The 24,877-nt window shown below is 45.4% G+C and overlaps 1 protein-coding gene across 1 annotated transcript in view; it reads left to right on the top strand.

Annotated features, from left to right (window-relative positions):
- Positions 1–24,674, top strand: part of B4GALT5 (beta-1,4-galactosyltransferase 5) — a 73,116-nt gene extending 48,442 nt beyond the window's left edge. The window contains exons 2-9 of the mRNA XM_043479096.1: positions 4,376–4,510; positions 13,556–13,669; positions 14,633–14,757; positions 15,831–15,947; positions 16,576–16,763; positions 17,694–17,816; positions 20,459–20,560; positions 21,449–24,674. Of these exons, the coding sequence (XP_043335031.1) occupies positions 4,376–4,510; positions 13,556–13,669; positions 14,633–14,757; positions 15,831–15,947; positions 16,576–16,763; positions 17,694–17,816; positions 20,459–20,560; positions 21,449–21,596 (1,052 nt within the window). The 3' untranslated portion in view covers positions 21,597–24,674. The remainder of the gene's footprint in view (positions 1–4,375; positions 4,511–13,555; positions 13,670–14,632; positions 14,758–15,830; positions 15,948–16,575; positions 16,764–17,693; positions 17,817–20,458; positions 20,561–21,448) is intronic.
- Positions 24,675–24,877: the final 203 nt, after the last annotated feature.

Below are 24,877 nucleotides of genomic sequence, written 5' to 3'. Positions count from 1 at the left end.
TTGGCATTGAGACACAGATTTTAAAGGGTAGTCAAGAAAGGGCTTTCTTAATTCTGTTTACCTTACCCAGCCGGATGTAACACACTTTAAGGATACACATGTTTAGGTTAAAATTATGAGCTCTTTAAGTATATAGACTCCTCTAATTGTGTCAATTCCTCTTGGGTTCATTGTGTCAATTTATCTTGCTTTTAAGCCAAAATGTCAGATTTCATTATCTAGTGAGGAATTTTTTATGAGTCCGAGTCATTTATTAACCTGTGTGTTCAAGTGAAAACGGTGTTCCCCGACTCCTAAGGAAGTGGAGGCTTCCTGGAATCCTGATGGAGGGAGCAGAGGATGCCTTTCCATTAGGATGCCCACTGCTCTGCTCCCGGAAGCTCTCCAGTTAAAGCCATGGCCCAAGGCTGCCTCCGTGGGCACCTGGATGGAAATTTCCGATCATGTAAACCTGAAAGGGGCTTATCTTTCATCTGAGTTATGATCACGGGAGATCCCTCAATCTAGAATCGGGGGCAGGACAGTAATTTCCATTTCTCATGAAAGTGTAAAAAAGCTACAAGTAAGCCTGAATTTGTAGTAAACGTTGTTTTAGCATGTATCAAAGGGCAAGGGGGCTGCTCTGGGCAATGGTGGATTAGGTAATTCAGCGTCTCTGTTGTAGGCTTTCTTTGGCCCTGAGCTGTTGCGTGTTTGCATCTCCAAGAGGAGGCAAGAGTTGACAGCGCTTTGGTAACAGATGGCTCTGGGCCCATCAGACTGCACCTGGCCCGCTGTCGGCATGGGCCACACTCTTTGTCAAGTGTGGACTGCTGGGCTGAAATCCAGAGCAGCCCAGGACAGTGACTGAAGTCATGGTGATTCCAGGAAGAGGGGGTGGGGCGGTTAACGGAGGAAGCGGGGGCTGTTTAGCATGAGGTTGCAGGTTAGGCGGGGTGGGTGTGAGGTTGGTTGACAATGTCTCTTCCAATATCTGAAGGGTAGGAAAGGAAGTTGACTTTTCCGTCAGGGGGCAGGATGAGAACCTGTGCTTAAAAGTGACTGGAAAACATTTTAGACCCAATCCAAAGTAGAGGTTTTTTTTTCTGAAGACGGCTCTACTGTACAGACTGACTCTGCATTCTTGGAAGGCACAGTTTTTGGGTGGCGGTGTCTGAGGAGGTATTGAAAAAAGTGTTCTTTAAAATCCCATCCAACCCTGAGTCTATGAGTCTGTGATTATTTTCTTTGGCAAAAATTTGCTTCCTCGGGCTTTTTTTTTCTCTCAGTCTTTTGCTAATTCCTGTGGAGAGTTTACAAAAGCATTAATAATATGTGGTTTGTGTAATTTGTTAATTGAACGACAAGACGAACACATGAGACAGTTGTTAGCAAACTAAGACAAAATATAAACAAAAGGCACATTTTTGAATACCACAGAAATCCTAGAAGGGGAAGACTGGAGAAGTATCTGCACTGGGGTTTGAAGGATTAATGAGATTCGCAGGGCAGCAGGGAGAGCAGAAGCCCAGGCACGAAGGCCAGAGATGCAGAAGGCTTTTGAGGAGGATATATCTGTACATCTGTAATTACGAAAGACCTGCCCGGCACCTTTGTGTAGGAGATAAAGACTTGAGCGCCATCTTCTTAAGAGCAATCGTTTAAGTCGTGTGGGTGTGAAATCTCTGAAGAACTGGTGGCTAGAACACGGATGAGCAAGTTCTTAAGCTTAGCGGTTAGAGCTTAGAGCGCCTGGTTCAGATCCATCCCTGTGACCTGGGAGAAGCAAGGTGGAGAAACCGAAGCCTAGAAGGCAGCCCTGAGTTGGATGGTATTACTTGCCTCTTAGGTTATGAGGATTAAGTGAGATAAAGAATTAAGTGCTCAATATATGTGTTACTCACTATTACTGATTACGTAGCTGAAGTTCCCTGAAGGGTTGCTTCTGGAAACATGCTCCTGCCCAGCCACACTGGTGTCACCTGTGAGCTTGTTCCAAGTGCAAGTTCATGGGCGCCACTCAGACTTCGTGAATTAGGGTCACAAGGGGGTGTAGAACGAGCTCTCCAGGCGATAGGCAGGGAAATGTTTGCGAACAGCCCTAGGGGAATCCTACAGAACTAAGAAAGGGAGAGAGTTTTTTTTCCTCTCATTTATTTATTTTTAATTGAAGGATAATTATGATGTTGTATTGGTTTCTGCCATACATCAACTTGGATCAGTCATAGGTCTAGAGTTTTTTTAAAGAGGGGCTAACAACAGTGTCCTTCACAGTGGAAAGGATAAAAAGCTCAGAGAAGATGAAATTTGGGGGGAAAAGAGGTAGTGTGTATTTTTTGCAGTGTTTGACAGCTTTACACACAGTGTTCAATAAATATTTGTCTTTATATTATTGAAGACAGCTGGTTTAATAGTATGCTGGGGATGGAAGGAAGATTTAGTGTAATATATGTGATATACATAATATATAGCCTAAGTGATTTAAAAAAAAAAATACTGCAGAACCACGTGAGAAATACGATGTTGGATGAAGTTTAAATCTTAGGTTTAACTGCCTCCCTACTGTGACCAGGCAAGCTGCTCTCTGTTGTAAATAGAAAGTGAGATGCTGCTCTTGTTTTCCGAGGCTTCACAACATTATACTTTCTTTAAGGACTTGAAGCTGTTCCTCTCCCCCCACCACCCTGGTAACTTTATTATGCTACAGAGAGTTAACCCTGTGTCTGATCTCTCTGGCCACGCCAAGAGTTAGGCATGCCCTTGTCTTCGGGTCACTGCCAGGCCTAATCTGAAACTGCCCCCTCATTTCTGAATATTGACTTCTTTTGTTAATTATTTGACGGCTCTGGGTTTACCTTAGAGAAGATCTGAAAGCTTCTATGTCCCCGGTTAACGAGGGCCACCTGGGGTTCCCCCACTAAGCCTCGTGCCAGTTGACCTGTCCCTGTCCCCACCCCCCATCGCCAGCACAAGCACCAAACACAGTAGCTGGAAATAAATTGACTTCTAAGCTTCATCCATTTAGTCCTTATTTACTGCCCATTATGTGCAGGACACTGTGATAATAATGAGACAGTGTCCACAAAATGTGTCTTGCCGAAGAGCCAGGACCGCCCGAGGCTGTGTGGATTGAGTCTGGAGGAGAGGCCGGGGCTGTCTGTTGCGTACTTGCCTGGAGCCTGGTTGGAGGTCAGCCAAGTGTTCAGCCGATCCCGAGCACACACCAGAGTCCAGACCTAGAAACGTGCCGTCCCCTCAGACAGCCCCTCTCCCAGTGACTGGTGAGGGAAACGTGAGTAAATTAGAATGGCTGGTGAAGAAGCTATGTTTGTAAACCTGACAGTTTCTTTCAAATACGTAGCATTTGAGATTGCAGCCGGAGTACAGGAATTATACTGCTGCTGCTGCTGAGTCGCTCAGTCGTGTCCGACTCTGCAACCCCACAGACGGCAGCCCACCAGGCTCCCCCGCCCCTGGGATTCTCCAGGCAAGAACACTGGAGTGGGTTGCCATTGCCTTCTCTGACAGGAATTATACTAGAGTTAGGCTAACTTCATGCTGTAGAGAGACTTCAGGAAAACCCGAGGGGAGATCACTTTCCAAAGATGATGGTGATTGGGCAGTTAATCTGTTGAGTATATTTTTTTGTTTGTTTTGCTTTGTTTTTATTGAGCTATAACTTGCATATAACATTATTTTAGTTTCAGGTGCACATCATAATGGTTGGATGTTTGTATGTATAGTGAAGAGAATCTGTTTTAATTGACACCCGGATCAAGCCAGTTGCTCCTTTTCCATTGCTCTGAACTTCGGGGCTTAGGCGGATGGATAGTGAGGACTGCTCGCATTTCATTATCTTCTTCTCTCTCTCCAAATAGTACCAAAAAAAAAAAGGTAGCTGGAACCTTCATCACCCCTTTTAAAAGATAGCCAGGACCAGACCTACATCTAGGTGATTCCAGAAGGCAGGGCAGTTGGTGGTCTCCTTTCTCTGAGGATAACCACTGAGTCTGAGAATGTGAATTTTAAAAGAGCAGAGATCTTTTTCAAAATGTTTTAATTGATCCAAAAGTTCTCTCTGATCATATCAGGGCTAGAATATTGCTTGGGTATTTGAAGATCAGGTAGAATATAATTTTTTAAAGCTGTCGAATATGGATAGATATTCCCCTCAGTCCTACTAGCTACCCAAGAGGAAGATCAGTGTCCTGAAAACTTAGAACCCAGTATGGAAGAGAGAAGTTATGGCCTTGTAGAACCTTAGCGCCTAAAGACTTTTCAAAAAGAAAAGGGGGAAAAAAGGAAAGAAACTCAGAGGAATGTGGGTTTTTTGTGTGTTTTCTGTTACTGACTGCTTCTGAATTAACCCCTTTTCCGTCCCCTTCTGTTTCTGCAGTGAACACCTACCTCTTCATGATGCAGGCCCAGGGCATCCTCATCCGGGACAACATGAGAACCATCGGCGCGCAGGTTTACGAGCAGGTGGTTCGGAGCGCCTATGCCAAGAGAAACAGCAGTGTGAATGACTCAGGTACATTTTTAGTAAAGAGGGGGTCTGCTCAGAATGTCTCCTCCCAGAAGAGGGAGATGTGCTTCGAATAATTCTCTTTGATGGAAAAAACGTGCATTGTGGAGGAGGAAAGGTTTGACTGAATCTTAGGTTGTCATCAAAAGAAGCTCTTGCCAAAGGAATCCTTGTTTGATCTGTGGACAGTATGTTCAGGGTGACCGGTTGATTCCACTTTCAATTCATGAAGAGTATCTTTCAAGAGCCCCCTTTTTGCGTAGTTGCCCTAAGTAGGCAGATTAAGCATGTGTGTCTTTAGGACACCAGAAAGGCAGGAGCACCAGAAACATTTTGAAAATAATTTTATTTCAAAAAATACGTCCATACAGTGAGGAAAATATAGGCTGGTTGGACTTGACCTGCACTTATTTTATGGGTTAACACTCTGCGGTTCGTTAGTTTTGTTTTCTGCGTTCCATGTGGTAGTGGTGGGCCCACGGTGCTTTCAAAGCTAATCTGGTCCTGGCGGCCACACAGGAAGAATTGCACCATCTCGTCCCTTCCGTCAGATGCTGCTTGAGCTTGGCCAGCCCAGTAGGCCTGGTTCACCTTGTTGTGTCTAAATGCTTTAGTTGAAACGTAATAAACTTCCATTTCGTAATCATCAGGCAGTCTGGGACAGTTTCCACAGATTACGAAAGCGACTTCAGGAAGAGAAATTGAACGGATCACCTAGTTTGCCTTCCTCAGTCAGGTGTGATTTTCACCCGGTGGTTGAATGCCAGTTGCATGCCCATGTTTGGTGGTCAGACTCATTTAGCTTTGAAGAAGGCTTTTCAGATTATTCAACTTAGCAGCAGTGATGGACCCCAGACTGGACATTTCCGCCTCAGTTTTTGGAACTTGGTCCTGTAGCTTTTATTATCTTTTAAGCGCTAATTATGTAACGAGAGAAAAAGAGCACCAAGGTTAGATGGCTTGCCTAACATTGTATTGTTAGAACTTGATCCTGAATTGTGGGTTTGACTTTAGCTATTTTTTACAGAAGACTATACATAGCAAGTTCTTTTTGAGAGAAAGCTGTCTTTTTTTATGTCTGTCTTTTTAACTCTTCCAAAAATTGAACAGAGGAAGTATTTCTAGATGGTTAAATGGGTCTGTCGTGAAGCATATACAATCTCCAGCCAGGGATGGTTTTTATTTAGAAAACGGATTTTGAAATTTCAGTTTACTTTGAATTCATGATTTACCTTTTATTTCTTTAACTGAGGACTAGTGTGCTTTCCCTGTGGCTTCTCACTGATCTCACTCAAGCCTAGAATTATAAAATACATACGTTTTTAAAAACACTTTCCTCCAACTCAACCCTTTGTTCCTCTCTAGTAAGTTGTAAGATTATCCGGAACTCACTGCTGAATGTGAAGTTGCTTTGCAAATGTTGCAAATGAGAATTCTTCTGTGGTGTTGGGATCTCAAGAGGAAGCACTACCTCTGAAAGGGAAGTTAAATCCTGAGAAGAACTGACCATGTCCTAATGCATCAGTCTGCCCCGCTGACCAGTTTAGCAGTAACCAAGCACCGCAGTTAGCAAACTGATAAGCTTCGATACTTGCTTTCTTCTTGCATGCATACTAAGTCGCTTCAGATATGTCTGACTCTTTGCGACCCCATGGACTCTAGCCCACCAGGCTCCTCTGTCCATGGGGATTCTCCAGGCAAGGATACTGGAGTGGGTTGCCATGCCCTCCTCCAGGGGGTCTTCCCAACTGAGGGATCCAACCTGTGGTTCTTAGGTCTCCTACATTGGCAGGTGGATTCTTTACCACTAACAACCACCTGGGAAGCCCTCCTTTCTTCTTAAAAGTTTGCAAAGAGCTTGCCATCAACTTTTCAGACCTTTGCAGCCACATTGTGGCCTGACAGGACAAATGGCCTGAGGCTTGCCCCATGCCTGGAAGAGGAGTCACTGTAGCTCCTGAAGTCAAGGGGAAAGGTGAGTACAGTTCATCATTTATGGCAGTCAATTTGAAAAGGATCCTACACGCATCGTCTCACTTGACTTGGGTGTGGTTCCGTTGGGTAGGCAGGATCTTACTTCCATTTTTTACATGTACGTGTAATTAATCTTGCGAGTGTTGGCATGGTTTGGTCATGTGACTTTCCCTAAATCCCGCCCCAAACCTGCTTCTGTTTGTGTGATGACTTTTTTGACTGAAGGATGAAGCCATTCAAAGCTCTTTCCCCCTGTGTCACTCTGGATAACGAAGCATGTACCCCGTCCTGACCTTTACCCGGTCCGAGTATTCAGGCCTCCAAGGGCAGAGCATGCTGGGGCTTCTCGCTGGGCCATTGACGTGCTGGTCTGTTTTCTCTCCAAGTTAGAGGATGTGTTAGCAGGTCTCTGTCCCCCTGCCAATGCCAGTCTTGCAACACAAGCTCACGTTAATTCCCTGAGGGGTCGTCATCCTAGAAGCTGAGCGGAGAGTGAGCGAGCCTCTTGGAAGGCTTATCCAGGGACCCATTATTATTTGAATTTGCATGTGTTTATCTTCAAATTATCACCCACTAAAATAATTCTTCCCAGCATCACTTGGGTCAAACTGGTTAATCATCCATTTTGAGTTTAACATGTCTCTTTTTCTTGTAAATTGTAAGTCTTTGTCGTTGGGAACCTGCTCATGATGGGGTTCACACTTTGTTTGCGTTATCCATGGGCTCCTCACGAGAGCTCAGGAAGATAACTGCCGTGTCCCCATTTTAGGGGCAAAGGGATCAGGGCACACTCGGACTCTGCACTGTGGCGGGCTTGGCACTTGCTGACCTCTGGACCCCAGCAGCGCCCTCCTTGCCTGTGTTGTCTTTGGACCCCCATGCCTGCCTGGTACCTGCCTCGCACACAGGAGGCACAGACTAAATGATTTTTGAGTGCACGAGTGGGTAGATTTAACAAGGAAACCCACCTTTAAGTGTTGTAACCTAGATCTGAGATTACCATCTTGATTCGCTTCTGTGTTATTGGCACTTGGTGACTAAGTGTTGAAGAGGAAACATTTCATTGGAGGTTATCCAGTAAAAGCCAACTCTTTTTTTAAATTCATTTCAAAGTAGTTTTCTGCCTAGCACAGTCAGAGAGAGCGTTTGGGACCTAAAGTTGCTGAGATAGCCAGATGACCATCACTGCTGACCCAGCCACTCTCGCCAGGAGCTTGGTGAGAGTAGCCTGGCTGAGATAGTTCGTGAACTGTGTTGACCCACCCTGAAAAAAGTGCTGTTGAACACATCCACGTTCAGAGATCTTCAGGAGGCCAAGTGTGGCTGAAAAGCTTAGTGTGTCGTTGAAGTAATGCCGGCTATCTTCACCCTTGAAAGCAAACAAGGCTACTGCCTAAAAAGAACATACCTTAAGAGATCAGGACCGTGACCTGGAAATAGCCTGAAATAAGGGCTTCCCTGGTGGCTTAGTGGGTAAAGAACCTGCCTGCAATGCAGGAGACCCAGATTTTTTTCCCTGGGTTGGGAAGATCCCCTGGAGGAGGGAGTGGCCACTGCCCCAGTATTCTTGCCTGGAGAATTCCACAGACAGAGGAGCCTGGTGGGCTACAGTCCATGGGGTCGCAAAAAGTTGGGCATGACTAAAACAACTGAGTATGCATGCAGTGACGTGGAGAACCTTCGTGTCCCTGAAAGCCGCTGGTATGTGAGATTGCAAGTCTGGCACAGTTGACTCTGAGTGGTTGAGAGAGATGCTCAAGAGACTTTTGGCATCAGGAGAGAATTCTCTGGGTTCATCCAGGCCAGCCACTTAGTTGTGTGTTTGAGGTGAGTGATGGGGTGGCCTGGCATTTCTCATTCTTAAATACAAATTTCCAGGCACCATTCTACTCAGAGAGACAGTTCTTCCCTCCGTATACACGTGCACATACACACCAACCTCCCCACACTGATGACCTGAGTCCCCTTCTGGTCACGTAGTCAAAAAAACTGTCCTGTTGCCCACATCCTTCAAAACAGGTCTGTTGTTGTAGACAGATAAAGTCATTGCCAGGATGTTTTGTACTGTATTCAAGGAGGTGGATATTCTTAACCTCTTTGTCTGTGGTTTTTGGGTGGTCAGCCCATAGTCGTAATGTGTCCTGTCCCAGCCGGTAGTCATTCTTAGTGGGCTAAATCCTGAAGAATGCAGATCCTTTGTATATTAAAAGTACTTGTAAAGATGTCCTGATGGCATCTTTCTAGTGTGTGTGTATGTGTATTTTTTTTTCCCACTTTTTCAAACAGAGAGGCAGCTGTTTGGCCTTTTTGCAGATGGGAAGGGAAAGTAGTGATTCTTCCTGGATCTGTTGGTCAGCACTTTGAAGCCCCTACTCAGCTGGATTTGGTAATTTGAGGGAGAAAGCAGAATTTTAGTGCCCCCACATATTGGAGTAGCCACAGAAACCTGAGGGCATGTTGGACTTCCCTGGGGGCTTTACAAAATACCGATGTCTGCTCCTCACGCCCAGAGGTTCTTATTTACTAAGTCTAGTGTATAGCCTGGGCCCAGGTATTTTGTAAAGCTTCCTAGGTGATTCTAATATTCGGCCAGGACTGCTGAACTACTGATGTAAAGCAGAGTTGACCAAGTAGGCTGTTTGAGTCTACAGGTGGCAAGCATGTCCTCTGTTATAAATGTAAAAACAGTTGCCTTCTTTGCTGTCTACCTCCCTTGCTGGAAGAACATGTTCTGGTTCAAAATGGTTTAGATTTAAATTAAAAAGTAAAACCATGGCCATAGAAATTCAGCAGGCTGGCCTTTTCTTTTGATTCCCTCATTCAGTCGGGTTGTACTTTAGAAGACCAAGAAATTGGTGTTTGGAACCCCTGAGGAGAGTAGGCAGTATAGTCCACCCATTTCCAGGCAGCTGGAGGAAGACCCCATGATAACCAGGCACAGGTTTCCCATGTGTGCGTGCGTGCGTGCGAGCGAAGTTGCTTCAGTCATGTCTGATTCTTTGCCATGTCATGAGCAATTAGGTTTCTCTGCCTCTTCCACTTTAAAAGGCTTCTACTGCTAGTGGGAAGGTAGATTTTGTTTAAATTTTTACGTAAAGAATTGAAAATTACAATTGATGGAATTAGGGTTTGGTGGGGTGGGGGTTCTTCGAGATGGAGGGCAAGGTTATGGACTTTCACTTAGAACTTGTATATTTGAGGTTTTCTTTTTTTTAACAATGACATTATTAATTTAGTAGCCAGAAGAAAAAAATAAGTGGTCTTTTGTTTCCTGCTTGCTGCTGGTGAAACAGGAGGGAAGGAGGGCAGGGCACAGCCTTTAAAAGAATGACGTAGCTGTTGAATATGACATAAACTGGGTAGAACCAACTAGGTCCAAGATGGTGGATGAGTCGACTTCCGCTAGACTTTGAGCCTCAGTGAAGTTCATTGTAACACATCCGCAAGCTGAATGACAAACCATAGGTACCATGACAGTTCTGAGGCTGACCATCAAAGGTCGAAAAGTGGGCGGTGACCCAGTTCCTGAAAACCTCCACCCCTTCCTGAAGATAGTTGCAATAATCCTCCCACTCATTAACCCATGAAATACCAAGCCCATAAAAACTAACCACCACGTATTCTGGGGCCTCTCATCTTCTGAGATGGGACTTGCCTGGTGGTGCAGTGGTAAAGAATGTAGGAGGCGCAAGTTCAATCCCTGGGTTGAGAAGATCTCCTGAAGAAGGAAATGGCAACCCACTCCAGTATTCTTGCCTGGGAATCCCCGTGAACAGAGGGGCCTGGTGGGCTACAGTCCACGGGGTCACAAAATTGTCAGACACACCGAGCAACTAAACGACGGCGACAGATGTCAAGGTCATCAACCCATCGTTTAATCAGGTCTCAGACTTGCATAGGCAACTCTCATAGGAGTTCTGTATACGGTGCCTCACTTTCTTTATCTGTAAAAAGATAAGAGATTGGAAGACCCTCTTCATGCCTCCCTCTAGAAAAAAGGCATTTGCAATAAAGTTAAAACGTCACTGAAATAACAGCAGATACTGTGTGTATGTATGGGTGTTTAGTGCTGTAAACCCTTAAAAATGAGAAGCACAAGAAAGGAGACCACCTCAAAAAATTATGGAAGTTGGAAAGCAGATGGACCAGTGATAAAGGACTTGACAGACCCAAGAAAACTCACTGCTAATGTGCAACCACCCCGTAGTTGATAGCCCAAAATCGCTCAGAAGCTCAGAAGTTTAGAATATCAGGTATTTTCTGGAGATAAAAATAAAGGTGGCAACTAAGATAAAGATGGGTTGAAAGCTGTTTAAAAAGCAGTCCGATATTCCATCCCCCAACCTGGCAAAGTACTGGAGACTGGATAACCTCCAGCCAGAGATCGTAAAACAGAGAGCCTGTCAGCTGGGGCACCTGACTTTTTTCAAGGTGCCCCCAGCTTTTCCTCTTCCTGTTTCAGGATGCTTGTAACAAAGACTGTACCATTCTGGCAGGAGAGTAGAATGACTTCTCTGGGGAACCTGACCGGACCAAGAAGAAAGACCCAAAGATACTGACCCTGGAGGTTTCCCATCCAAACCTCTGACCAGAACGCCCTCCAGTGAAGAACCTCCATCCAGACCCTTCCAGTTAGGTGATAACGAGCCCCACTCTTAAATATTAGCATATGGCCAAGCGCCACTGTGCTGGCAATCAAAACAAGTAACAAATTGGAAGAAACAATATGCTGGGAGGAGAAAACTTAACCATCACATATGTTCTCAAGGGTCAGAGGAAAAGGATTGTCAACATGGAACAAGATACCGAAAAAGATGAACATTCGGAAAATTAAAGGGACACTTGGAAATTAAAAAAACGTAATAGCAGGAAATGATAATTAAAAGGACTAGATACAATTGAGGAAATCTCTCCGAAGGTAGAGCAGAGAAATGGCAGGATAGAAAGTCAGGTAGAAAAGATGAGGAAATTATAAGGCCAGGAGGCCCAACATCTAAGTCATATTTCTGTCCTCCAGGAAGAGAGCCCAGAATACAGAAGGCAGGAAATCATCACCACAGTGATACCTCTGAAAAATTCTTGAACAGGACTTGAATCCCCAGACTTTAGAGGCCACAACATTGCCAACACAGTGGAGCAGACACGCCAATATCAAATTTCCTGAACAAAGAGAAAGTTCTTCACACTTCCAGAAAGAAATTACTGTCACCTTTTACAAAGAACAGGAATTGGAATGACTTTGGACTTAACAGGCCCAGGGGACTCTAGAAGGAAGTGGAACAGCACCTTTACAATTCCAAAGGAAAATTTATCTCCAGCCTAGAATTCTGTAAAACCCATGTATCAAGTGAGAAAGAATAAAAATAATCAGATATCCAGGGTTTCAAAATCACTTCCGTTTCCCCGCTTTTAGGAAGCCACTGGAAGAATGTTCTTTACTGAGGGATAACAAAGAAGTTGAAGTTAGGAAAACTGAGGCTCGACACTCTCGGGAGGTGAATGGACTCCCCTGGCCACTGATGAAGGGAGATCCCAGAGTAGCACTAGTGGATCACGCTCCCAGGAAAAGCCGTCCAGACTGGAGTGGGTCGGGAGGCGCTGGACCTTCCTAGCAAGAGGAAGACCCGATGCCTGTGTCTCGAGGGGAAGTGAAGTGGCAAAGGGCAAAACATCCACTTGTCATCATTCCACGTAAAACTAAGCAAACAGGAAAACAAGACAGTTACTCCGGGGGGGCGCGGGGGGGGGGGGGACAGTTTGCAGGAAAGGAAACATAATCATCCTTTCCACATTTCTCAGCAACAGAGAGTGTTTATTGAATATCATCATAAAAATACTGAAGATTGTCCTAACCACAATTAGCGTGTGTGACTGTAGGGATACTGGAGGATAGGAAGGGTATGTCTGTGGTGGGGGCAGGGGAGGAAGGGTACGAAACCTTCTTCCCCCATAGTGAGAAGTTAACAGACCTAAAAACGAAGCATCGAGATCAACTGTGTACCATGAAAAGGAACAAAACTGTGCCATCTGCAGAGACGTGGATGGACCGAGAGACTGTCATACAAAGTGAAGTCAGGCAGAAAGTAAACAAGTGTCGTGCATTAGGAACACACATATGTGGAATCTAGAAAAGAATGGTACTGCTGATCTTATTTGCAAAGCAGAATTAGAGACACAGACATAGAAAATAAGTATATGTGTACCAAGGTGGGTGTGGGGTGAATTAGGAGATTGGAGATTGACATAGATACACTATTGATACTATGTATAAAATGGATAACTATTAAGAGCCTACTGTATAGCACAGGGAACTCTCATGCTCTGTGGTAACCTAAGTGGGAAGGAAATCCAAATAAAAAGAGGTGATGTATGTGAACGGATGCCTGGTTGACTTTGCCGTACAGCAGAAACTAACACAACATTTTAAAGCAACTATACCGCAATAAAGTAAGAACACCCCCCCAAAAAAAGAAAAGATTGGCTGTGTAGGCTGATGGAGATAAATACTAAGGTATGCATATATGTACATGTTAGTTGCTCAGTTGTGTCCGATTCTTTGCAGCCCCATGGACAGTAGCCCGCCAGGCTCCTCTGTCCATGGGATCCTCCAGGCACGGATACTAGAGTGGGTAGCCTATCCCTTCTCCAGGGAATCTTCCCAACCCAGGGATCGAACCCAAGTCTCTTGCATTGCAGGCAGATTCTTTACCATCTGAGCCACCAGGGAAGCCCAAAATACTAAGGTAGTTGACTAAGAGAAGTGAGAGCATTTCATTTCAGAAAGACATGGGAGGGCATGCTGGTTTCTGTTTTTTAATTATGTTATAGGGTTGTTTGACTATGAACTGACTGCATATAAAGCTATAATAACAGTAAGAATAGAAACACTGGTGAAATAGTATCATCTGATTAACATTTCTATTGATGTATTCAAATTTTAGCTGAAGGGCTAAGTCAACATCCTGCCTCAAGGAAGGATAATGACTTAGAAAAATCCTTGTTTGGGGGGTATCTGAGAATTGCAGAAATGATGACTTAGACCCATCGGAGCTGCCTTTTCTTTTCTTTCCTCTCTAGATTATCCTCTCGACTTGAACCACAGCGAATCCTTCCTACAGACCACGACTTTTCTTCCTGAAGACTTCACCTACTTTGCAAACCATACCTGTCCCGAAAGGCTCCCTTCCATGAGTGAGTAGAGTGCTTGCTTGTCTTCCTCTGCTTTTAAAACCAATGACCTTCTATTTGATTAAAATAAAAGGAAGAGTGTTCTTGATCTCTCGATATGTCTACTTATAGAGAGATTTTGAACGCCTCCTGGCCCTTGGAAATAGGAGCTATGAAGGTTACACGGGTCCTGGCTCCTCTCCAGCCCGTCTGCAGGGTTGCCTGTGTTCCTGGTGCCATCTTCCACCACATTTTTCACTCTTTGCTTTACATGTTCCACTTCCTTTGTAACTTGAGGTCTGTTAAGATATCCTTGAGAAAGTGTAGGCAACCAGCTTTGTCTTTTACTATAAATCTCACACCAATTGTATAACTCATTTAATATGAGGGAAGTTATTTTCTTAACAAAGTGCTGGTTAAGAAAAATTCTTGCATGTTTTCTTTCTCTTCCTTTTTCCTCTTCTTCTTCCTCTTCCCTTCCCCTTTCCTTCTTAGAATGTGTGTAATCTAAAGCAAGGACAGTGTACGTTACACCTTTCCTGTGCTTTGGGGCTTCTTGGACTGTGTTCTTGACTTGAGTCCAAGATGATGCGTGTTATGAGTTTGGCCATGACCAGTCAGGGTCACTGATCAGTAAATTGGGACAGCATGTCTGCACCCGCCTCAGGAGCGCACAGAGTTGCTACCAAGATCAGCTGCTCTTCTCCTTCCTCTTTGAGAAGTTCAGCTGCTGTTGTCCTTGGTCTTCATTTCTTTCTACATCCTTGGCAGAAGCAGAACTTCCAAGTCTTTATTTCTTGGTTTGCCGCTTTACCCAGTAATAGGGATGAACTGAAACCCAATGGGTTGGGAAGCAGACGTAGGGACCCCCATCCTTGTTAAAAAACACAACCCACTGAAAAAGCACTGAACTACTCCAGAGATTACAACCCTGAACGTAGGAATTTCGTGGCCTCTTATTATCTTTTTTCCCCCATCTCTCTTCAGAGGGCCCGATAGACATAAATATGAGTGAGATTGGAATGGATGCCATCCATGAACTCTTCTCTAAAGACCCAACCATCAAGCTGGGCGGTCACTGGAAGCCGTCGGATTGCGTGCCTCGATGGAAGGTAGGGGTGGGGTCAGACCCCAGGTGCTGGGAAGCCTACCTGGCAGTTGCCATCACCATGGATTTCACTCTGACATTTTGTAATTTGTACCCTACTTATCACTTACTGCAAAGGATTTGCATCTGATGGGAACATATTGGAGGAGTGGGTTTCCCTGAGGACACTGCTATAGCCGCAGACATACACATTGTTCTGGTCACTGAACCAGGACCCTTTTCCTTCCGTCCAGGAATATTGGCTAAGCAGTGGGGGAATCGGGGGAGGGTGGGTCTCTCCTGATAGATTTGCAGAAGCCATCTTCACAAATTCAGCGCTTTTATTTGGCATTGTTGCCATGAATCTAGTGGAGTAAAAAGCAGAACTATCTAGCCTGATACTGAGAATTTTTTTTTTTTCCTGCATGACTGTAATCAGGAGACATCAGTAGTGTGGCTCAAGCTTATGACACTGACTTAAGTCAATTCTTTCAACAAGTGTTTAGTAAAGTGCTTATTCCATGCCAGCCCTGTATAGTGCAACAGTGATCAGAACAGATCTGGAACAAAGTAGTGTTTCCACCCCGTCACTGGGATGTAAAATCAGTTTAATGACCAGCGTTAAATATATATATATATATAAATATTTTTTCATGTCAGTTAAAAGTATTCATTTAGTATATGTGATGATAATACAGGGTTTCCCAGGTGGCTCAGAATCCACCTGCAATGTGGGACAACCCCTGGGTCAGGAAGATCCCCTGGAGAAGGGAATGGTTACCCACTCCAGTATTCTTGCCTGGAGAATATACAAGACACAGAACAAGGCTTTGCTCTGATATAAAGAAGTGTTAAGACATCTCACCTACCCCCCTAATCTCTTAGTCTAGTGGTTAGGACAGGCACACCCACATTGTTCTCAAACAAGCTGCACTAGAATAAAGAAACAGGAGATACTATTGACATAAAGGGCGACTGAGAGAAGTGGAGGGTAAGTCAGCTCCCCGGAGCCCCCCAGGTGAGCTGGGCCCCAATGCTGCGGGAGCAGTCGAGGGGACTCGCTGACCGGGCGGCCTCTGTCGCTGTGACCCGCTGCAGGTGGCCATCCTTGTCCCCTTCCGGAACCGCCACGAGCACCTCCCGGTCCTGCTCCGACACCTCATTCCCATGCTCCAGCGCCAGCGCCTGCGGTTTGCGTTTTATGTGGTGGAGCAAGTGAGTGGCCCTTTCTTCTCTCTTCTTTCTCTTCCGAGACTACAGCTGAGAGAGCTTCAAGCTGATCCATCCTTGGGGTTAAGAGCCCATAAGATCGAAAACTCAACGATTGAGTGGCCCTGTGGGGGGCAGGGAGCAGAGGGTGTCCTGCGCTCCTCCGTGGAGATGTTCAGTCCCAGCAGGTCTGAGTGCTGCCTGGAACTTCGTTTACCCTTGAACAAAGGCCTCTTGTGGGCTGGTTTAGCTGGAACCGCTTTGGGTATTGTCTTTACATTTCAGACCCAGGAAATTCCCGTGAGATAAGGGGCTGCAGGTAGAAATGGCCGTGTGGTTCTTCCTTCTGTGTAGGGAGTTGGGTACCCTTCTAAATGCCGTTACACAGCTCACTGTCTGCCTGCCTTCAAATGGCCTTGGGAGAGAGAGGCTTAGGTTTATCCTTATCACCCTTTTTTATTCCTGAGGAAGTTGAGGCCAGAGGTCAAGTGATGGTGAGTCAGTGATGAACCAGGCAGGACCCACCTCCCTTCTGGCCCAGTGTTCTCTCAATAAGCTCTCCTTTAGGCAGGGCTGAGGCAGCAAAGATTATTCTTCAAGAGTCCTTTTAAAAATAAAGTTCTGCTGCTTTTAGGTTGGCACCCAACCCTTTAATCGAGCCATGCTTTTTAATGTGGGTTTTCAAGAAGCAATGAAGGACTTGGACTGGGACTGCCTCATTTTTCATGACGTGGATCACATACCAGAAAGTGATCGTAACTATTATGGATGTGGACAGATGCCAAGGCACTTTGCAACTAAACTGGATAAGTATATGTATCTGTGAGTATCATTTCCTTTTAATTAAAGAGGTTAAATTTAGAAGGATGATGAAAGATGCAAGGATGAACAAATCAGATTAGCTCCAACGTGAATCGCAATCTACTGATGAATGGACAAACGAAATGCAGTGTCTGCATCCATACGATGGAATGCTATTTCACAATAAGAAGAAATGAAGTACCGATAGATGTGACAGCCTGGATGGAACTAGAAAACGTTATGCTCAGTGAAAGAAAACTAGCTACAAAAGACTGGGTATTATATGATTCCGTTTGTATGAAATGTCCAGAATAGGCAGATCTATAGAGACGGAAGGAAGAATAGTGGTTGCATAGGGTTGAGGGGAGTAGGGAGAAATGAGTGACTGACTGCTGATGGTGGGTACAAGGCTTCTTGGGGCGGGGGGGCGGGGGGGGTGATGAAATTGATTAACACTGATTGTGGCCATGGTTGCAAATCTCCATGAATATATTAAAAAAAAAAACCCATTGAATTATACACCTTAAATAAGTAAATTAGGGACTTCTCTGGTGGTCCAGTGGCTAAGACTCCTTGCCTCCAATGTGGGGGACCGAGGTTTGATCCCTGGTCAGGAGACTAGATCCCACATACTTCAACAAAGATCAAAGACCCCACCTGCCACACTCAGACCAAACCAATCAATAAATAAATGGGTAAGTTATATGGTATGTCAGTTCTGTCTCAATAAAGCTGTGATTAAAAAAAAAATCAATTAGAAAAGAAATTTAAGTAGTTACTCGGGTTGATGCATTTGGCCCAAGGAAACCATTTCAGGTGGTTCGGGGCAGTAGCACAGAGAGTATTGTTTTACTTAAGACTTAGTTCTCCCATGAGATGGCCTGTTCTTGGGGGGGAAAAAGAGAACACCCTTTCATGCACAGATGATTGATGCCATACATCTCCTTTTAGGCTTCCTTATACTGAGTTCTTTGGTGGAGTAAGCGGCTTAACAGTGGAACAGTTTCGGAAGATCAACGGCTTTCCTAACGCGTTCTGGGGGTGGGGTGGAGAAGATGACGACCTGTGGAACAGGTATTGGCCCTTCTTCTGATGTCTACTAGAAACGCTCCCTTAGGCTCTCCAGACCAGCACTGCCTAGGGAATATGACGCGTTAAGCCATGTATTTAATTTTCAATGTTCTAGTAGCTCCATTTAGAAAGATTTTAAAAAGGAAAAAGGTGAAATTAATTTATTATATTAATAAAAATATTTTAACAATTATACTTACCACAGTATATCCAAAATAATACCATTTCAACATGCAATCCATATAAAATTTCTTTTAATATAAAATATTAATGAGATATTCTACATTCACTTTTTTCCTTACTAAATCTTAGAAATCTGATGTGTACTTTACACACATAGCCCATTGCACTGAAACCTCCCCAAACCAGAGGTCAGATATGAGTTATATTTACACAGATTTATCCATGCCATCAGGTAAGGCTCATATTTTGTCTGTAGGAACAGTCTCATGTATGAGTAGTGTCAAATAGTATTTTTGTACTATTTGTAAATAGTAAGTAAATAGTAGGGGCTTCCCTGTTGGCTCAGCAGTAAAGAATCCGCCTGCCAGCACAGGAGATGCTGGTTTGATCCCTGGGTTGGGAATATCTCCTAGAGAAGGAAAAGGCAACCCACTCCAGTGTTCTCGCCTGGGAAATCCCGTAGACAGAGGAGGAGCCTGACGGGCTGAAGTCCATGGGGTCACAAAGAGTTGGACACAACTGAGCAACCAAACAGCAGCCCGGCAACTACACCATTTTTACATAAGGGACTTGGGCATCCTCGGATTTTAGTAACTGCAAGGCGGGTGCTGGAACCAGTCCCCCCCACCTGGAGACTGAGGAACAACTATATATAATAATGAGAGTATAAGTTGGATTCAGAGGAGGCTGGTAAAAATTCAGTAATACAGAAGTATATAAATGGGCTTCCCCGGTGGCTCAGCGGTAAAGAATCCACCTGCAATGCAGGAGTCGACGGAAACACAGGTTTGATCCCTGGGTCAGGAAGATCCCCTGGAGGAGGGCATGGTGACCCCCACTCCATGGACAGAGGAGCATAGCGGGCTACAGTCCATAGGGTCACCAAGAATTGGACACAACTGAAGTGACTTAGCATGCACGCATGCATGTAAACAAAAGAGTGTAAGTCCTAATCCCCATTGTTACCCTGTTTCCTTCCCAGGAAGTAGCCATTTGAACAAGCAGTTTCTTTCTTTATAGTTCTTTCTATTCATACATAAACAGCCCAGACACATTCCTTTTCCCCTTCCAATCATGTCAATACAGAGAGCCATTTCATTATTATTATAATTCTGTGGTATTTCCTTGTGTAGACAGCAGTTTATTTTTAATCCTCTCCTATTGATGAACAGTGGTGTTTAATTTTGAGCATCTTTTGTTCACATGTGCAAATATTTCTGTAGGTTAATTTCCTGGTTGCAGAACTGCAGAGTCAAGAAGTAAATGCACTTTTAAAATTTTGATAGTTATTGTCCGATTTTCCTCCAGAAAAGACTGCAAAAGTATTGTGACCAACAGTACATAAGCGTACAAATTTTCTTACTGCACCACCTGCTTTTGGATATAAATGACCATTGAAATTTGTGCCCCATTTCAGCACAGCAGCTCCTGGACAATTCTTTCTCAGTCTGTTAGGTAAAAATGGCATCTCATCCTTTTAATTTGGGTTTCTTAGGAACCTAGTGAGGATGAGCAGCTTTTCCGTACTGGTTTGACTGGTTTCTGAATCTAGTTGGGCTCCCCTAGGACATCTGTCCTGCCAGCTCATCTTGTTCTTTCCCCAGCTCAGCAAGGAGTCCCTCAGGCCAGGAATGTGTGATTGGTTTTCCCCAGCACCCCCACACAATTACAGGCACACAGTAGGCATTTCATACGTATTTATCAAATGAGAAGGAGAACACATCTTCACCCTGTCAGCCCTCCATAGCCGCCGGTTCTGAATTTGAGGATTCAACCAACTATGGATGGAGGGTGGGGGGGAGATTCCAAAACGTTCCAAAAATCAAAACTTGGATTTGTTCCCTGCAAGCAACTATTTACACAGCATTGACGCTAGAGATGATTTAAGGTCTGCTGGAGGATGTGTGTGGGTTATATGCAGATACTCTGCCATTTTGGGCTTCCCAGGTGGCTCAGAGGGTAAAGAATCCACCTGCCAGTGCAGGAGACATAAGAGACACAGGTTCGATCCCTGGGTCAGGAAGATCCCCTGGAAAAGGAAATGGCAACCCACTCCAGTACTCTTGCCTGGGAAATTCTGTGGACAGAGGAGCCTGGGGGGTTACAAGTCCACAGGGTCACAAACGAGTCAGATGTGACTTAGCAACTAAACAACAAACACAGTGACCCAGAGGGGGCATGTTTGCACCTGTCTGCAGGGGAACTCACACAGTTGTACCTGTCACTGAGACCCCGTGTCAGACCTTGGGAATTTTTAATTTCTCTTCTTCTTCAAAACTTTTCGTATTGTAGACTCCTTTTCTAAAACCATGAACTTACCCAGAAGGAAAATGACTTGAATATATAGCTGTCAAAAAAGCACTGTTGTTCAGTTTGGCGTTCCTCAGCCTTGGGATCGGTTTGGTCTCACCTGTCAGACTTGATTATTTTACCCAAAAGCCCATCTTCTTTGTCTTGGACAGAGTCCAGAACGCAGGCTATTCTGTGAGTCGGCCAGAGGGTGACACAGGGAAGTACAAGTCCATTCCTCATCACCATCGAGGAGAGGTCCAGTTTCTTGGAAGGTTGGTGCAGCTTGTTTATTCGTCATACGAAAGTCCTGTATCTCCAGGGTCCTCAAGCACTGCAGTCCCTGGGCTTGCTCCTCACCCGTTCCAAGGTCCTGTTCAGACAGCTGTTTGAGAGTTCCTGTTTATCACTCATTTAAGTGTGAGGCAGGTGTTTGGGGGCAAAGTGATGCTACTGGTGAAAAATGTGATCATAAGATCTTCTAGGAAATCACTCCTTCTGCACTTAAGCTTTGTAGTTGTCTGCGGTGTAGCCTTCAGGGAGTTGGAGAAAAACCCATTCGGGTCAAAGTCCCTGTGTAACTCACGCTCATGTGACAGAGTCTGGCACCCTCTCTGCTAGCTCGGTTCTGGAAGGGTCCCTGAGCCTCTGTTTAGGTGGCTGCAGCTGCTTTATCACCCTGCACACCTTCAATAAAAAAAACTCCATTGGGCTGAGCAGAGCCAGTGGATAGCCTGCACCTCCGGGTCCTCAGGGGTGGCTCTTGCCTGTTTTGTTAATTGTTGAGAGGGCTGTCCTCACGACAGTCGATCCGACTGCATGAACTGTTTTCCTGGGGAGTAAGGGCACTGAATACAGATGGAACTTTCTCGTCCCCCCTATTTAACATCTTGCCTCTCACTTCCCGGGGCCAGTTAGGATTGTGAACCTCGGTTTCCTCATCTGCCGAGGGGCAGGCGCATTACATGAAGTCCAACAGGTCACGTGAAATAGGAGGTGTTTCCAGTCCTGATAATGGCACGCGGCCTGGAGGAGCCGCAGGGCTGATGACCCACCCTGCAGGGCCGGGCAGGAGCGTGGTCTCCCGGCTCGTGCCCCCCGCCTGCGGTCTGTGCCGCTTGGCCCCTGGCTCAGAGCCGCCCCCTGTGCCCCCTGCCTCACAGGTACGCGCTGCTGAGGAAGTCCAAGGAGCGGCAGGCGGTGGACGGCCTCAACAACTTGAACTACTTCGCGAACGTCACGTACGACGCCTTGTACAAAAACATTACCGTCAACTTGACACCCGAGCTGGCTCAGGTGGCTGAGTACTGAGGAGGAGGGAACAGTCGTTGGCTTCCCCCACCGCCCCCAGGACAGCAGCCCGCGACGCGTCTCGTGGGGGGCGCTCCACAGAGGAAGAGAACAGGAAACCCAGCGCCTCCGGAAGGATCACAGGGTTCAAGGAAAAAAAAAATGTGAACAGAGCACACGCACAAAAACGCCTTCCCCGTCTGGACCCGCCGGGGTGGAGGGAGGCGGCCGGGAACTGACCTGCCCTTTTCTCAAGACCGCCGTCTGTCCTGCTGCCCTCCTCCCCGGCCTCCCGCCCCGTCTCAGCCACGGGCCTCCGCAACCGGAACCGGAACCGGAACCGCCCCGGAGCCTCTCCCGCGGCGAGAACGGCCTGGGCAACTTCTTGGCCTCCAGAGCAGAGAGGCAGACCCGCCACAGGGCAGCTGTGTTTTAGGAAGAGCAAAAGAAAACACACAACCATCCTTCTACATCTCTGGTGTCCCCTCTCTCTCTCCCTCTCTCTCTCTTTTTTTCTAAATTACCTGCATTGGGTGGGGATTGAGGGTGGAGGGGGAGGGCTTGGGAAAGAGAAATAGACATGCAACAATCACTTCTTGAAGAAGTATAATTGTAAATAAGCCATGTAAAATGCCTTTTTTTTTTTTTTTTTAAATTTGATTTTCTAGCCGGCTGCAACTCAAACCGAGGGTTTATACATCAGATCCTGTACTGGTTTGGCAGACACAGGAACTCGGCTAAAAGGGAACGACAGCATCTCCCCGGTTGCTGTCACTGTGGAAGGGAGTGGATATAGAGCATGTCACAGCAGAACAAAACAGCCCAGTCATTATTGCCAGGGGCCAACTTCTTCTGCCTCACCTCCCGTCCCCTTTTCCAGAAGCGTTGCTCTTGACTTTGGCTTTGGTTCTCTCTTCCCCGCTGGGCAATCCTCCGGGGTCCCAGCCTTGCTCTGAACAGGAAGCCGTGTTAGTGCAGTGCTGTCCTGCTTGATGCCAGCCCGTCAGGTGGGCCCACCGCACACCGCTGGATCGCTCACCTTGGGGTCTCTTCCTTTCCTCCTCATCAGGAGAGAGTGGGGGGTGTTGGTTTTTCCTACTTTCTCTCTCTTTTCTCTTTCTTTCGCTTGCTCTTGTGGACCGTGGCCACAGTTTCCGAAATCTGTGCCTAAATTACCAACCAGCTTCAATGGATTCCTCTGAATATTCCCCTTTTTGGTTTCTGGAAAAAAATTTTTTTTTTTTTTGGTCAACATTATTAACTAGTAATGGGTTGGCCAGAAAGCTCACTCGGGTCATTCTGTACCATCGTATGGGAAAGCCCAAATGAACTTCTTGGCCAGCCCGATACATTGAATCATGAGCAACTGAATGATGTGGAACTCAGCCAGGGAGCAGGTGATACTTGTGTGCTGTGGGTCAACTGGGCTCCAGGCTAGACCAAATCAGAGCTTTGGGATTAGATTAACAAAGCTGCCGGGCAGACAGACACAGGAGCCCAAGTGCTCCTTTCACACCCCCATGTGCTTTTTTGAAGTCAGATTCTAAATTGCATTTGAATTTGTGCCTCAGTTTCCCCCTGAGCCAAATCCCTCACCTCATAGTCCCCTTTGGCTCCTGCAGAATTTTGAGAGATACCAGGTCTCCCCGTCCTTTTCCATGAGACATATTTATGTATCCATACTAAAGAGTACTTTCTGAGGAGTACTTCATAGTTTTTGTTTAAATTGCCTTGTTTGCCTTCAGTTTCCTTAATTTTCATGGTTTACATGGATGTGTGTGTAGGGGCTATATTTGTGTATATACACGTGGGTTGGGGTTTTTGCATGTGTGGGTTCCATGGACGTATGATCCCCACAAGCTGTGGGAGTGATTGGCCAGGCCTTGTTTTTTTGTGTGTGTGTTTTTGTTCTTTCGAAGACGAGAATGCTATTTAGAAAAGAAATCGCATTGAAAAGCTCTTACCAGCTCATATGAGAGAGCAGATTCCTGCCCTTGAGCACGCTGGTAAGTTGTTATCATAATATTTTAAAAGAGTTTTGAGCATTTCATGCTTTAAAAGACCTTCACAAGGAACACGACACACGGAAGTTCTCTTGGTTTTCCTTTTGACGTATGGTGCCTAAAGCAATAAAAATTTTCTTTCCCTCTTCCTCCATGCGCCTCCCGGCCTCTGTGCTGGCCTGGCTTGTTCTTTCTCTGAGAGCTGTGAGCTGCTTTCAGTGTGACAAAATTACGATGTCCTTTAGAAGAATTTGCCAGGGCAGACTGATCATTGGTCAGGGAAGGCCCGTGTTTGAAGCCTTTCATTAGCATATTTGCCATCAAGAACAAATGCTGGCAGAAAGCTAACAACACCTGATTTGGCAAAGAAAATGCTGGCTTGCGGACAAAAGGAAAAGTCTTTCCAGGGCTGGAAGTTGGGTGACTTAAATCATCTTGCAATCATGTGTGAGTTTGTTTTATCCGTGTGAAATCTCTTAACTGTGCACTGTTAATCATTTATCCACTAAACTGAGTGGGGAAACGTAAAAGCAAAAAAAAAAAAAAAAAATCACAGCCAGCCCCGTGTGCTGTTGGTAGCGTGAAATTATCATGTTAAAAAAAGAACCAAATGTGACCTTGCGCATATTTTGGCAGCTGAAATTCCTTAAGGCTACCAAATGGACGACTGCTTAAATCAGCCTTGTCTTTTGATTGCAGCGTGCAAGGAAAAGTTTTCTTTCACGCTGATTTTTTTGCGGGGGAGGGAGTGTCCACAAAGCTATTCATTTTGACAACACAGGGCCTCCCATGAGAGCCGCTCCACCACAGACCCCAGTAGCTGAACGACAGCCACACGGACTGATGGTATCCACTCACCAATGACGATGACATTGAACTAGCTTATTTCCATCACTACGATTTTTTGAGCTTGCTCTTATGTTTTAAGAGGTGCCAGGGGTACATTTTTGCACTGAAATCTAAAGATGTTTTAAAAAACACTTTTCACAAAAATATAGTCCTTTGTCATTACATTATTTACTCATGTGTTTGTACATTTTTGTATGTTAATTTATGAATGATTTTTTCAGTAAAAAATACATATTCAAGAACCAAACCTTAGTGGTCGTCTCTCTTTGTCTGGGACAGTTTGGCTTCTTAAAGTCTTGGCTTCTGCTTTAGCCGGGCTGACCTCAAGGTAGTCCCGAGAGAAATACTGCCTACTTGAGCCCTGCAGTCAGGCCACTTGAGTGAAAAACGCTGCTGATGTAACCAAAACATTGAACCCCCTGTGCTATGGGGCATCCACCCACACTTGGG

This window comes from Cervus canadensis, chromosome 10 (genome assembly GCF_019320065.1).
Source record: "Cervus canadensis isolate Bull #8, Minnesota chromosome 10, ASM1932006v1, whole genome shotgun sequence".
NCBI lineage: Eukaryota > Metazoa > Chordata > Mammalia > Artiodactyla > Cervidae > Cervus > Cervus canadensis.
Note: the sequence above shows the minus strand (reverse complement) of the source record. Positions and strands in the feature narration are given on the sequence as shown.